The sequence below is a fragment of the Agelaius phoeniceus genome, chromosome 26 (genome assembly GCF_051311805.1).
Source record: "Agelaius phoeniceus isolate bAgePho1 chromosome 26, bAgePho1.hap1, whole genome shotgun sequence".
Lineage (NCBI taxonomy): Eukaryota > Metazoa > Chordata > Aves > Passeriformes > Icteridae > Agelaius > Agelaius phoeniceus.
The window spans coordinates 4,328,986-4,343,509 of NC_135290.1; the positions used below are offsets into that span (position 1 = coordinate 4,328,986).

A 14,524-nucleotide genomic window follows, 5' to 3' on the forward strand; every position below is an offset into this window, starting at 1 on the left:
GCCACCTGCACCCCTGGCACGGCTTCGCGGGGAGCGTCGCAGAGCGGCTCGTCCCTGCAGAGCGGCTTCGCGGGGAGCGGCGCGTCCCTGCGCGGCCGCCGTGCGGGGCGGGGCGGGCGGCGGAATTTAAACACGGACAAGCGGCGGGCTCCGGGCAGGGCCATGGCCAGCACGGCCTCCCCTCGGCCCCTCCGCGGACAGTCCTTCTACCTGGACCTGCCCAGCGGCCGCAGCGCCCGGGACCTGGCAGAGGCCATCGGGCGGCTCGGTGGGGTGAGCGCGGGCCGGGGCTGTGAGGGGCTGGGGGTGACCCGGGACTGCGGGGGGCTCTAGGGGGGTGTCTTGGGGTGGCCTCGCCCCTTTTCTGACTCTGCTCATTTTTTTAATGTTTCCTGATTTTCTTGTTTTTCCGCTGGGCCGGTTCCCTTCCCGGCTCCCCCCGCAGCGGGGCTGGTGGAGGTCGCCCCTGTCCCCGCGCTCCGGCCCTCGAGGGGTCCCTGGGCTCGGGATCGGCCTTTCCCTCCCAACATTCCGGCTGTTCTGGCCCTCTCCCTCCCAACATTCCGGGTGTTCTGGCCCTCTCCCTCCCAACATTCCGGGTGTTCTGGCCCTCTCCCTCCCAACATTCCGGCTGTTCTGGCCCTTTCCCTCCCAACATTCTGGCTGTTCTGGCCCTCTCCCTCCCAACATTCCGAGTGTTCTGGCCTTTCCCTCCCAACATTCCGGGTGTTCTGGCCTTTCCCTCCCAACATTCCGGGTGTTCTGGCCTTTCCCTCCCAACATTCCGGGTGTTCTGGCCTTTCCCTCCCAACATTCCGGCTGTTCCAGGTCCAACCAGTGCTGGAAGGACTGCTGTGTGTATGTGTTTCTGCTTCCCTCCTGCCCTGTTGTCTGTGGAGCTGCTTGCCCAGTTGTTTCCTTTCTCCTTTATTTTTCTAAAACAGGTTATTTTCTCCTGGGGACAGAGCCTCCTTCCCTTCCAGCGTTCCAGGTCTTCTGGCCTTTCCCTCCCAATGTTCTAGGTGTTCTGGCCCTTTCCTCCCAACATTTCAGCTGTTCTGGCCTTTTCCTCCTAACATTCCAGATGTTCCAGGTCCAACCAGAGCTGGAAGGACTGGTGTATGTGTGTGTATGTGTTTCATCTCTGCTTCCCTCCTTCCTCTCTGGAGCTGCTTGCCCTGTTGTTCCCTTTCTCCTTTATTTTTCTAAAACTGGTTATTTTCTCCTGGGGACAGAGCCTCCTTCCCTCCAAATGTTCCAGGTCTTCTCGCCTTTTCCTCCTAACATTCCAGGTGTTCCAGATCCAACCAGTGCTGGAAAGACTGCTGTGCTGCTGTGTGTATGTGTTTCATCTCTCTGCTTCCCTCCTGCCCTGTTGTCTGTGGAGCTGTTTGCCCAGTTGTTCCCTTTCTCCTTTATTTTTCTAAAACTGGTTATGCTCTCCTGAGATCAGAGCTCCTCCAGGCTGATCCATGATGTCCAGGCTCTTTTCCTCAGATATTGGTGGTTTTTTTGTTGGTTTTTTTTTTTTTTTTTTTTTTGAAAGCACTGTGTGAGAAGTAGATGGTGGTGACAGAGTCCTGGAAATCTGAATCTGAATTTCTGGGGTTTATTTGCAGTGAATCTCTAGGGTATCACAAGATCTCCTGGTCGGTGTGGAATGAAAGAAGGAATGTGATTGCTGCAGGCAGCCCCTGCTGTGTGGAGGTTGAGCCCAGCTTTGTTCAGCAGGGCTGTGTCAGCTCAGGGGCAGGCCCTTGCAGAGCTGCTCTGTTCTGTCTCTCTGCAGGTGACAGAAAGCTTCCTCAGCAAAGAAGTCACCTGTGTGGTGTCCAGCAACAGAGAGGCCAAGAGGAGCCAGCCCAGGGCTCGGGAGGAGAAGCAGAACAGCCCAACTGCAGAAAGCACAAAATCCACGAGCTCAGTGCCTGCTGCCCCCAAAGGAACCCAAACCAGAGCTCAACAGAAGCCACCATACACTGTAAGAGCTACAAAGGTTTTGTCCAAAGCCACCATACACTGTAAGAGCTACAAAGGTTTTGCCCAAAGCCACCATACACTGTAAGAGCTACAAAGGTTTTGCCCAAAGCCACCATACACTGTCAGAGCTACAAAGGTTTTGCCCAAAGCCACCATACACTGTAAGAGCTACAAAGGTTTTGCCCAAAGCCACCATACACTGTAAGAGCTACAAAGGTTTTGTCCAAGGGGGCTGGAGGGCAGAATCTGGGGCCAGTTTTGGAAGGTGGAGTTGTTTCTGCTCTGAGCAAATATTCTGTGTGGTTTTTTCCCTGCTCTGCTCCTGTTTCCCTGGCTGTCCTTATTCATACTCTGGTTCTTTGTGTCTGCCATCATTGTGCATATCACAGCTTTGGGCTGTAATGAAGGAAATCTGGAATGGCAGGGGATGTGGAGACCTTGGCTGGCTTCCTGAGGGGACAGACAGAGGTGTGGTGAGAAAAACCAGAGAAATATAGACAGGGAAAAGCATTGCAGACTCTGGGTACTCACAGTGACAGGGCAAGGCCCCTGTACCCTGGGAGGAGATCCATGAGGGCCTCCTGCATGAAGGGGCTTCTCCTGGTCCCATTTTTCTCCTGGTCCCATTTGCTTCTTGGAGCTGGGCTTTCTGCTCACAAATGCTTGTGGCCAAGCTCCAACATCCCACCTGGAATGTGGTGTCTGCTGGAAGCTGTGACTGGGGAAAGGCAGCTGCCCCAGTCCAGGCCTGGGGAATCTCTGCCAGCTGGAGCTGACCCACCTGCAGTGGGAAAGCTGAGCTGCAGAGGTTTCTCCCAGATTTGTCCCCTGTCCTGGCTCCCAGCACTGTCCCTTGTCTTACAGAGCTGAACCAATCTGCTGAGACTGTTGGCTCAGTTCCCAGGATGTTCCTAACCCTGGCCAGCATGTTCAGATGCCTGCAGAACAGGGGGCTCAGGGGGACCTGATCTGTCTACAGCTCCCTGACAGGAGGTTGTAGCCAGGTGGGGCTTGGTCACTTCTCCTGGGTAACAAGTGACAGGACAAGAGGAAACGGCCTCAAGCTGTGCTGGGCAGGTTTAGATTGCATTTTAGGGAAAACTCCTTCATGGAAGGGGTTGTGCTTCATGGCACAGCTGCCCAGGGCAGTGGTGGAGTCCCCATCCCTGCAGGGATTTAAAAACTCTGTGGATGTGGCACCTGGGGACATGGGCCAGTGGTGACCTTGGCTCTGCTGGAGAGGAGTTGGACTTGATGACCTTACAGGGCTTTTCCAGCCTGAACAATTCCATGATGCAGCAGGCACTTTCCAAGCTAAATTGCTGCTCCCTCCTGGCTCACTCTGGAGCTTTCATTTCCCTGCTGGTCAATAATTCCAAGCCTTGGCTGCTGCTGCTGGTGCAGTTGAGTGGTTCTCTCTGCAGTTTGCATTCTCTGAAAGGCTCTCTGCCCTGGCAGAGAATGAGCCCAGCAGAGTCTGGGCATCCCCAGGGGTTGTTGCTCTCCAGCTCTTTGGGGATTGTTGCTCTCCAGCTCTTTGGGGATCCCCAGGGATTGTTGCTCTCCAGCTCTTTGGGGATCTCCAGGGGTTGTTGCTCTCCAGCTCTTTGCATGACCTGTTCATGTCTCCTCTCTGCACAGGCACTGCTGAGCAGGGGGAAGGAGCTGCTGAACAAGGCCATGAAGAACCAGGTGAGCAGCCTTGGATGGGCTCTGCTGGGGCTGGGTGTGCTCAGAGCTCTGCTGAGCAGAGCAGAACCAGTGCCAGCCTTCCTGCAGAGCCCCTGCCCTGCTGACAGAGCAGATCCTGGGGCTGGGAAAGGCACAAAGCAGTTGCTTGTGGCCTGCAGAAAGTTGTGTAGTGCTCCTGGTCACTGCTATTTCTGGAGCCATGTCATCCAGTGTTGTACCTCTGAGGCCTGTCCCAGCCATCTGGGTGCTCAACACAGGAGAATTATTAACACAAGGCCTGTTATTAGATGAATTTTTAGCCTAAAAAGAACTAAAGCAATGTAGCTGGGGCAAAGGCTCCCCTGCAGTCCTTTCCCCAGATAAATCTCAGTGCCTACTTAGAGGCTCATGCTGTAGCAGGGATTAAACATCTGCCCAAGATGCTGCCGTTAATTTGGGATGGATAAAGCATTGAGCTCCATCCTTTACTGCTGTGCCCTGATTTCAGTACCAGCCACACTCTGTCAGTTGGGCAGCAGGAAGGGCTCTGAGCTCAGTTTAGAGCTGTGCTTTGAGCTGGGCTTTGCCAAACCTCTCTGTGCAGGACACCTGCAGTGGCAGCAGCATCCTCGCCAACGCTCGCCTGTGGGGAGTCCAGATCCTGCATGTGGATGGTATCCTTCACTGTGGGGTGCAAGAGGCTGCTGGGAGTGAGGGATTTTGGAGACAGGTGGAGCAGAAGGGATGTAAGAAAAGTAGAACAGAAGGAAGAAATTGCAAGCAAATCTCCTGGAGTGATGCCATCCTGGCCTGGCTGAGTGATGCCATCCTGCCCTCAAACACCAGATTTGTGTGTACAGAATGTGCCACTGTCACATTTGCAACAGCAAACACAGGGTACATTGTCATCTACTGAAGGTGGAACATTAGGAAATGTCAATATCTTGGTCAGTACATCAATTTGTTCCAAAAAGACTGGTTTTACTAATTAACCTGGAAGTACAATCATGAAAAGGGCAGGATTTGGTTGGGTTTAATTAGGAAGTGCTGGTGTTTGAGGACCTGTTCTGGAAGGCACCTCCTGTCCCCATGATGGATGGGGAGGGGGTGATGGGAAAGGCAGATGGTGGAACTCTGATACTAAAAATAGGTGTGGAGTAAAAGGTTCCTGAGTGTCTGCTGACAGTGACATACAGCTGTGGCTGAGCCTGTCTGGTTCATGTCCCTGGGCTCTGCTCTGTGTGCTGCACAGCTCCTGCCACTGTCTCCTTCCTGCAGAGCCCCAGCAGCCTCCAGCTCTGCTAGAGAGCAAACACAGGGGCTGTCCCTCAAAATGTCCTCTTGGCTTCATCTTGGACCATTCCTGCTCTGCCAGGGGCTGCAGGCTCCAGCTTTTCCCAGTGCCATGGGGGGTGGGCTGCACTCTGAGGGGAACAGCTCCCTTCCCTGGCTCAGCTTTGGCTCTTTGACATCCCACCTGCACAGAAATGTTGTCCTATGCCCAGCAGCTGCTGCGAGCCATCTCAGGAGCAAGGAAGCAGTGCCAGAAGACAGAGGTAACATCTTAACTGCAGCCAATTTCAGCAGTTCAGGGTTTGAACAGTCCTTGTAGCAGCTTCAGTGCCAGTGGACCAGTCTGGGGGGTGCTGGATCCAATCTGGTTGCTTGTGTTAGTGGTGAAGATGAAAAGAATCAAAGAATTTTTAGTTTTGTAAAGTTGGGGGTAAATCCAGCTGAGAATGAGGCAGCTGTTGCTAAGTATCAGCATTCATAGCACAGCTGAAGCTGACTTTGACCCTAAGGGTGATGGTTTAACCCTAGATGGGTTAAACCCTACACAGCCACCCTCTGGGATCCCCCTGGGATGGGGAGAGGACTGGGATAGAAAAACTGAGAAAGCTCATGGATTGAGATAAAGGTGATTTAGTAGGGAAAGCAAAAACCACACACACAAGCAAATCAAAGATGATGATGTGGATGATGTGGCTGGTACACTGGCTCACCAAAGGGTTGGTTAATGCATTGGGGAGGTCAGAGGGAAGGTGGGATGTAAGGACAGGGTATGGCAGCCTTTTCTTGTATTTCAACTAACCCTGGGTAACTTGGGAGGCAGAATGAGGGGAGGTGCTCTAGGTGGTACAGGAGCTCTGAAGTGGGGTGAGGCTGCTGCTGCTGCTCTGGGATCAGTAACTGCAGCTCTGCTCGTGCTGCTCCCATGCTGAATGTGTCCCTTTTTTCTCTAGGTGAAATGCCCTGCCTCCAGATCCAAAATTCACAAAGGTAGGCCTGGATGTTGTGCTGCTGTTTATGCTCAGATGTGGAGCTGCTTGGAGAAGCCTCATTTAGAATTTGAAATACATCAAAACCTTTGGCAATCCCAAAATATGCCAACTCTTTAGGCAGTTCCCCTTGATTGGGCTCTGTCACTCCTTGTTGGAGTCTGGCTGCAGCCTCCCAGGACAGCTGAGGACCTTTGATGTCACAGTGTGCTTAAAAATCCTAAAAACCCTTTGCTGCCAGCTCCCAGAATCCCAAGGCACCTGAGAACAGTGCTGCTGCTCATTGAATCCAGCAGCTCCAGGGAGGTTTTGAGGAATAATGCATCCTGCAGAGGAGAGCGTGTTCCTCCCAGCCCACTCACTTCTGTTGGGCTGAGATGTGCTGCTGAGACACCGAGCTGGGGATGGCTCTGGCAGGGAGGAGGGAGGGGGAACAGCCAGGTTTTCATCTCATCTGCAATTAGACAAGAGCCAATTGTGGGGCTGAAATTGGCACTGCTGACGTCAGCTGGTCTGCGACTTGTGTCAGTTTGGAGCAGACTCCAGCCTGGGTGGTGTGTGAGACACACTTGGGAGTTGTTTCCCAGTTTGGGGTGAGGGGAAGGTGCTGAAGAAAGGCTCAAGAAGCTGTTGGATGTGGCAGATTGTGCCTGAAAGCTCTGAGACCTGTGCTGGGCACGCTCTGAGGTCTCGCAGTGGCCTTGGAGCCGTTTTCACTGCTGGGATCACTCACCCATCTGAGCTGGATCTGGGGCCTGCACGTGGCCTCTCTCTCAGAAGTGCTGAGCATTTGGCAGTGTTTGCATGGAAAAAACTTGATCCTGTACTGAAATAGCAGCTCCAGTGACGTAGCAGCACATTTGAGGCAAGCAGAGGGTGAGGCTGGTGAGGACAGGTGGGCTCAGCCTTTCTGGGGAAGGAGGGTGAAATATCTTTGGAAAAAATAGCACTGAGTGCCAGGATCGCAAGAAAACAAAACTCCTCGCCCTTCAGAGGCCATGAGGGAGGCAGGAGAGGCTTGGTTTCAGGGTCAGGCAGATGCCTTGTGGGAACACCTTGGTGTTTTTTGTTTCTTAGCCAGATCAGGACTCAGGTTTCCAAGGTGAGCGTAATGTGAGTGGAACGTACCTGCAGGACAGGAGGGACCTTGGAACCTCCCCTCCCAGCTTGGCTCTGAAAACATTTTCCCTCAATGCACTGCTGAGGCTCTTTTGCTCTGTTCTTGCTCTCCAAAGGAAGCAAAGCTGCTGTTTGCCCTCCTTGGGGACTGAGCAGAGGCCAGATCCTGCTCTCGAGCAGTGTCCTGGTGCCAGGCTTGGCTGGCAGCACCTTGGTTTGTCTCCAGCATCTCTTGCTGCTTTGACATCCCCATCCTGGCCTGAGCCAGGCTCTGCACTTGAGGCAGGGTGAATGGAGGAAAAGGTGCTGGAAGTTGTTGCAGAGCTCTGAGCCAGTGCAGCAGCTGCTGCAGTTGCTGAGTTCCCTCCTCATACTCAGTGGCACATTGTGGGGGGGTTTGTGTGACAATTCTTGGGGTTGGAGTCAGAAGGCTCAGGGTTAGGCCAGTGGCTGTAGGACTGAGGAGGCATTAAAGATGTGAGGGGATGGCTGAATCCTCTTCCAAAGGTGGAAATGTCCCATGGTTGGGCTGCCTGGGGTTTGGTCACCCCACTGCACACTTGGGCCAGGGCTGCTGGGGGTCACCTAGAGCTGTTTTGTCTGTGCTTGGCCACCACTTGGCATTCACCAGTGCCAGAAGTTCTGATGCACTCAGCTCTGGAGCCCAGTTCTGTTGGGGAATGAGTGACTAAGTAGAGAATTTGACCAGAAAAACTAACCAGGTTTCTCTCTGGCAGGAAAATTGAAGCCCCCTTTTCTGAAAGTTGAAGACCAGAGCAGGTAAATGAGACCTTTCTAAATATCCTAACCTAAAACCTCGGGGTCTCTCCTTCCCTGGTTTCATTCCTGCCCATGAGGCTGCCCTGGCTTCTGTGCAGACCCTGTTCCACACTGGGAAGTTGATTCTCTCCTAGAGGGAGGCAGATGGAGTTTAGAGGAACAATCCAGGTGTCTTGTGTGTCAGGGAGAGAAAAGGTGTTAAACGAGACTTGACAGCAGTTTCCTTCCTTGCTCAGATTCCCCGTGTGATCCTCAGCAGGTCACTTAATCCACCCAAGCCCTCAGCAGAGAGGAGTGAGATTGAAGCACAGGAGGTCAGGGCCTGTAACTTGAGGACAGCCTTGGGCACAGGGGACCTGATCCCTGGGGTGTTTCTGTGGAGTCTGTAACTCTACCAGCATCCACGGGGCCAATTAATTATTCCAAAGGCAACATTTAAGGCATCTCAATTAAGAGTCAGCTATTGGGGTTTACATGCTGCATGCAATGAAGTGTGAGGGGACAGATGTGGGAATCAAAACCTTCCTGTGCAGTGGGGTAGCTGGAAATTTTGCACTGCTCTGAGCTGGGGCAAAAAATGGAATTTGGGCTGAGCAGGCAAATTTGCCTTCTGTCCAACACATGCCCCATTGGGGCTGTTACTGGGAACTGGTTTTAACACTTGAAATGTGTTAAATGAAATGAGAGTTTCATTCTCATGTGAAGTCAGAAATGGGAGCTCTGGCACAGCCACAGGAGAGCACTGGGCAGCATCTCACCATGAATGAGGTGGCACCATGGGCCCCTCCAGGCTACAGGAGGGACAGCTCTGAAGCCTTGCCAGCACTGCTATGAGTCTGATGTCCTGATCTGCTGCTTCCAGGCAATTCAGGCCCTTCCACCACCAATTCCAAAGCTTTCCTACCCTCAACTTCCTGGCACCCAAAAGCTCCAGCCCATTTGAGCCTCCGAAAAGCCTCTCCAATTCCTGCCAAGCCAGGTAGGCTGCAGCTCCTTCTGTGCAAGTGTTTACCCTGCTCCTGCTCACTGCTGGTTCCTGGGCTCTGGGAGCCACCAGGCTTTGGGTGTGGGCACAGGGAGCCCTGTGCTGTCCCTGCCAGGCAGGGTGACCCTGTGCTGTCCCTTGCAGGGCTGCTGAGGGCTGTGCCCTGCACAGCGCTGGGGGGAAGAGCCCCTGCTCCACACACGTCACCGTGCCCAGGAAAAGGAGGGGGTTTTGTGAGTGCTGCCAAGAGCCCTTTGAAGAGCTGCAGAAGGTAAAGGTTCCCCTGGGAGCTGGCTCCTTGTAAGAGTTGTGGGGAGCACTCAGAGGCTTTGTTAATTGTGTCATGCTTGTTAGCACTATCAGCTCCTTCAGAAGGAATTGCTGCATCCAGCAGGATCTGCCTCTGAGGTGGGAACGTGGTGTGCCCAGAGCAGCAGGTCAGAGCACAGGGGGTTGGTTGGAAGGCTGGAGCACAACATGCTCCTCTCTTGGGGTGCAAGAGCTTTTAGGACCATCCTATTACATGATCCATAAGGTGGAGAGGCTGTTCCATGGCAGCCATGGGGCACGGGCAGATTGAAAAGGTGGGAGGAGGTTTTTTATCTCCTGGAAGGTGCCAAGCAAGGGGGCTTTCAGAGCCCAGCTGTTACTGCCAGACAATGGTGGTGGAGTCTATTTCCTGCTGCTGGGGAGGCTGTGGGCTGCTCTTGGATCCAGACACAGCCTCCTCATCAGCAGGAGCAGGGAACAGGACACTCTGTGTGTTCCCAAACCTGGCAGACACTGGCTCTGTCCCTTTGCCCTCTGGTCTGTTAGGCTGTGGGCAGTGCCTGTTACTGCAAATTCCCCTCCTGGCAAAGCTTTGAGTGTTGTTAAAGGGCCTCTGCCACCTTCCAGCATCTCCAGAGCCCCCAGCACCAGAGGTTTGCCCAGGACAGCTCCCAGTACATCCCTGTGGATCGAGTCATCTCCCAGCTCACCAACAGCTTCATGGAGGGCTCAGCCAAGTAAGTCTGGAGATCTGGGAACTCCTGGAGCCCAAAGGCAGCAGGGTGCACATGGCACATCCATGGAATGGGGTCCCTGTGCCTGGGGATCAGAGGCTGAAGCACCTGCTTGGCAAAGCTTAAACAAACCATGGCAGATTTTCCTGCATTTCCATGGGGTTTCTCCTTGAGGGAACTCCCCATGGACTCCTGGTGCCTCCTAAACTAGAAAGGGCAGCTGAGCCTGCCTCTTCTGTCCCTGCTGCTCTGTAGCCCCCCCTGTGCCTGAGCACTGGGCTGAGGAGGCTGAGATCCCTTGTGCTGCCCATCTCTGCCAGCAGCAGAGTCATTCTGAGCCTCACCAGGCTAAAGCTGCTTCCCTGCTCCTGAGCAAGGGCTGCAAACACCCTGCACTGCAGGGGAGAGGCCTTGTCTCCCTGGGGGGAGTGTTGCTGGGGCTGGGTGAGCATTAACTGATGGTTCCTCCCAGGTCCTGCCTGGCAGATGAGCGTGTAGTGCCTCAAGCACACAGCACTGGAGGAATGAAGCTGCTGCCAGCAGAGCTGGGAAAGGAAGGGGAGCAGCCTGAGCAGGATGCTGTGGAACTGATAACAGACACAGAGCTGGATCATGGCCTGAAGACCCAGGGACATTACCCCTGCCTGCTCAGGGGCAGGGTCACAGATCCCAGAGGAGGAGGGGACTTGTCAAAGCACAGCTCCCTGCAGCTGCCAAGGAGAGCAGGGCTCAGCAGAGGGGTCTGTGCTGCCCATGGTACCATGGGGGAGGCTGGGCTGGGGGCTTCAGGTTTAGCTTTGGCTCCTGAGCTGGGCTGGGGGCCTCGTGCAGCACCTACTCCTGTCAGAGAGGCAGTGGCTTCTTCATGTGAACCTGTCAGCCCCCCTCCCCAAGCCCAGCCTGCCTCCAGGAAGCGCCAGCTGTGCTCCACACACAGCTCCCAGGTGGGAAAGAGGCCCAGGCTGGAGCTGGGTTCTGGCCTGTCCCCCCTGGGTGAGCAGATGGAGCTGGTGGGTGGTGGGATGGGGGCACAGGGTGCAGGGCAGGTGTCTGAGCCAGCCCTGCCTGCTGAGGGGGGCACTGGCAGCCTGCCCCTGGGCACAGAGCTCTCCAGCAGACCTCACAGCTCCCTTGCTTTGGATCTGTGCCTGCGTGAGAGCCCTGGGGACCCTGTGTCCCAGACAGGATCCCCAGGAGCAGTGGCTGCAGGTTGGGATGCTGGGGAGGCAGCTGGAGCCAGCACTGCCAGCGAGCGTGGCCAGAGCAGGGACAGATCCCAGGGGAAGCAGCACGGAGGGGACAGTGACAGCACACCCAGGGATGGGAACTGGCCTGCTCTGGAGGGCACAAGGAGCAGGACCAGCTGCCCTGCTGGCTGCCTGCCCTCTCCCACGCTGCCTGTGGCTGCAGCCAGATGTTGCTGCTGTGTCAGGGCAGCAGAGGCAGCAGCCCCTGGAGCTCCCAGCCTCCTCCTGCCTGCTCCCCAGAGCCCCGAGGCTGCTCCCGGCTTCAGCAGGAGCTCCCTGCAGTCAGACTGGGATATGCAGCTGCTCCCCAGCCTCCCGGGTGTCCAGGGCTGCAGGATTCCAGCAGGGGACCGGGACTTGCTGCAGCAGCCCCAGGGCAGGGTGAGGGACAGCGGGTACGAGTCTCAGCTCTGCTCCGTGCTCAGGGAGGCGGAGCTGGACAAGAGCTGCAGCAACTGCTGCACGGAGACCCCAGGAGCCTCTTTCCCCATACTTGGAACGTTGTTTGGCAGCTAAAACCACCTCCAGGCTGCTCTCTGGAGCCTCAGTGGGAGCTGGGATGGGATTCACCAAGGCACCCTCTGTGTCAGGACCAGGAGGGACATCCAAGAGCAAGGACAGCACTGACAGCACTGGCAGCCTGGGCAGCTCTCCTGGTGGGAATTGATGGGGATGCAGTGGCTTCCCTGTCCTTGGCTGTGATCTTCCCTCCTCTCTGCTGGCCACGTTTAGGGCCAGCAGATTCCTCTGATTCCTTACAAGACTCATCACTGACACAGTGGTACCTCTGGAAGTCTCCACCCAACAGCTGTGTGCTCCTTACCCTTCCAGAGGGAGAGCTGTTCCTCCTCTCACATGGTTCCCAGAGCTGCAAAGACTGAGAGGAGGGTCATGGGCATGAGATTTGTGCTCTTGTTGTGGTCTGGGGGTTGGTTTTGCCTATTTTCAGGTGATTTTAACTTGTTTGGGATTTTTTTACAAACTTTTGAACTTTGAAATAAAATGGAGGGATGAGATTCTGCTCTGCCTTACTGTGGGAATGTGGCTGGGGGCAGGAGCAGAGCAGTAAGGGTTGGGTGGAGGAGCTTTGTGGGCAATGGGCACCACGCTGAAGGGGGCACAGCAGTTTGTCCAGCCCCAGAACATCACCCCATCTGTGCTGTTGTACCCAGTGCAGGCCTGATGCCCAGCAAGGAGGGGTGTGGAGAACCTGGAGAGCAGCTGGTAGGAGCCTGTTCACCTCTCCTGGGCATGGAGCTGAGGGATGGAGGTCAGGGTTGGGCTGGAGGATGTTCTGGAGTGTTTAAAGCAGCCTGTGCCTTCTTGAAGGGCAGTTCCAAGCAGAATGGAGCCAGCCCTTCTGTGGTGTCAAGCTGCTTCCAGGTGTGGGTTGGGAAAAGGAAAGGCTCAGGGCCCAGGAGGGTGGGACAGCCCTGGGCCAGGCACCCAGAGGAGTGGGGTCTGTCTGTCCTTGGGGATGTTCAGTCCTTGAGTGAAGGACAACACTCCCTCCTTCACTCCAGGCTCAAAGGGAAGGCTTGAAGTGGGATCATGTGGTGGGAGCAGGGACTTGGGATACATGGGGCTCCAGAGGTTCCTTCTGAGCTGAATCCTTCTCCAGTGCAACAGCCAAACTCCAGTTCTTTACCTGCTGCAGCCCCTGTCATGAAGGGCTGATCAAACCCCACTGGGCTCAGGGTTCTGCCATGGAGCTGTCCCTGCAGCCACAGGCTGGCCCAGCAGGATGGTGATCCCTGGGGAGAGGGAGAGGGGGGCTTGGAGCACCAAGCAGCCCCTGGCCTGGTGGGCTCAGCCTCCTGGAGGGAGTGCCCAGCTCTGTGCCCTCAGACAGCAAAGAGGGTGCCCTGGGGCCAGGGGAATGGCCCCTCCAGGCCCTTGGTCTGTGTGTCCAGAGCTCCAAGTGACCCTGTGGACACTGGTTACCTCATGGCAGTGAGCTGGCCTGGGAGATCAGCAGTTGTGTTTCACCAAGCCTGACCCTTCCAGGGAGGGGAGAGGGACCCCAAGTGCCATCTGCCCCCTCCTTGTGCTGACCAGTGACTTACACCATGGAGTCCCTGCTCTGAGGGACTGAAGCAGCTGCTTCATGGCCCCTTGGGCACCCTGTAGGCCTTGGATGAGATGTTCAGGCTGGAGATGGAGAATCTTGGAAGAGACTTAAAGATCATCCATCCCCCTGCCCAGGGCAGGGACACCTTCCACTGGAACAGCTGTTCCCTGCTACCAGGTATAGGTGCACCCTGCTGAGCACCTTATTGTCCCTGTGGTGCTGAAGAGCACCAGAGGGGCACTGGGAGGGACTGTCCCCCTCAGGCTGGCAGCCTCAGAGCTCCTGAGGAGCCAAGCAGGTGCTGGATCATCTCTGCTGCACCTGATGCTGCAGCTCCTCTCCTTGCTGCATGGGGGGAAGAGGAAGGTCCAAGGGCAGCAGGTCCCAGTGTGGGAGCCCTGCCTGCCCCATGCTGATCTGCCTGGAAAGGACCATTTGCCAGCCAGAAACCCCCTGAGTGTGGCTGAGAAGGTGCTGGAGCCCCTCTTGTGCAGCTGCCTCTCAGGTTCCAGTTCCTGATGGCTCTGCCAGCACTGGGATAACAGGCCGAGCTCAGAAGGGCTTGGAACCATAACACAAAATGGGCCAAAAAGATCCAAAAAAGTTGTCCTGGAGGAGGGTGAGGGATGTGAACTGGGAGTTCAGCCCCGTGTGCCCACTGCTGTGGGCACCAGCACTCCCTGGCTCCATCACCATCCCCTTGGCACAGGGGGCTGCCACAGCCAGCACCAGCCCTGGCACCAGGCAGGGCTCAGTTCCAGCTGGGAGGGTGGTGCTGGTTGGGGGCTTCAGTCCCATTTGGGGGGGGTCTAATAATGGTGTGGGTCCTGGTACTGGTTGGCAGCACCAGGACAATCTGCAGGGGCTCTGGGACTGGCTGGGGACCAGCTGGGGACAAGTCAGGGACTCGGTACCAGCTGAGGGGGCCACGGTGCAGAATGGGGGCTTCCAGTCCCAACTGGAGGCCCTGAACTGGCTGGGGAGCCTGGTACTGGTGTGGGGAGGGTTTGGGGCTGGCTGCAGGGGCTGGTACTGGTGTTGGGAGGGTTTGGGACTGGCTGGGGAGCCTGGTACTGGTGTGGGGAGGGTTTGGGGCTGGCTGCAGGGGCTGGTACTGGTGAGGGGATCCTGCACTGGCTGGGGGGGCAGCAGTGGCTGAGGGGGATTTGATTCTGTCCTGAGGTTCCAGTATTGGCTGAGGAGCTCTCGTCCTGGTGTCCCTGTGCCGGTGGCTGTGGGGGGACACAGTCTGGTCTGGCTGGGGGGGGTCTGACACCGGCGGTCGCTGCTGGTGCGGGTGCCCAGCGCCGGCCCGGGGGCTCCGGTACCATTCCGGGGGGTGATGGCACCGGCAGCTCCGGTACCGGCCGGGGGTGCTGCCGGTTTGG

General features: G+C 56.1%; 1 protein-coding gene across 1 annotated transcript; it reads left to right on the forward strand.

Annotated features, from left to right (window-relative positions):
* The first annotated feature begins 60 nt into the window (after window positions 1-60).
* DBF4B (DBF4B-CDC7 kinase regulatory subunit) lies at window positions 61-12,173 on the forward strand. The gene is made up of 11 exons (XM_054649377.2): window positions 61-273; window positions 1,790-1,981; window positions 3,622-3,672; window positions 4,256-4,325; window positions 5,137-5,207; window positions 5,895-5,931; window positions 7,787-7,829; window positions 8,692-8,808; window positions 8,959-9,085; window positions 9,712-9,821; window positions 10,291-12,173. Exons 1-11 carry the CDS (start codon window positions 163-165, stop codon window positions 11,579-11,581), a joined length of 2,220 nt encoding a protein of 739 aa, XP_054505352.2. The 5' UTR covers window positions 61-162; the 3' UTR covers window positions 11,582-12,173.
* Window positions 12,174-14,524: the final 2,351 nt, after the last annotated feature.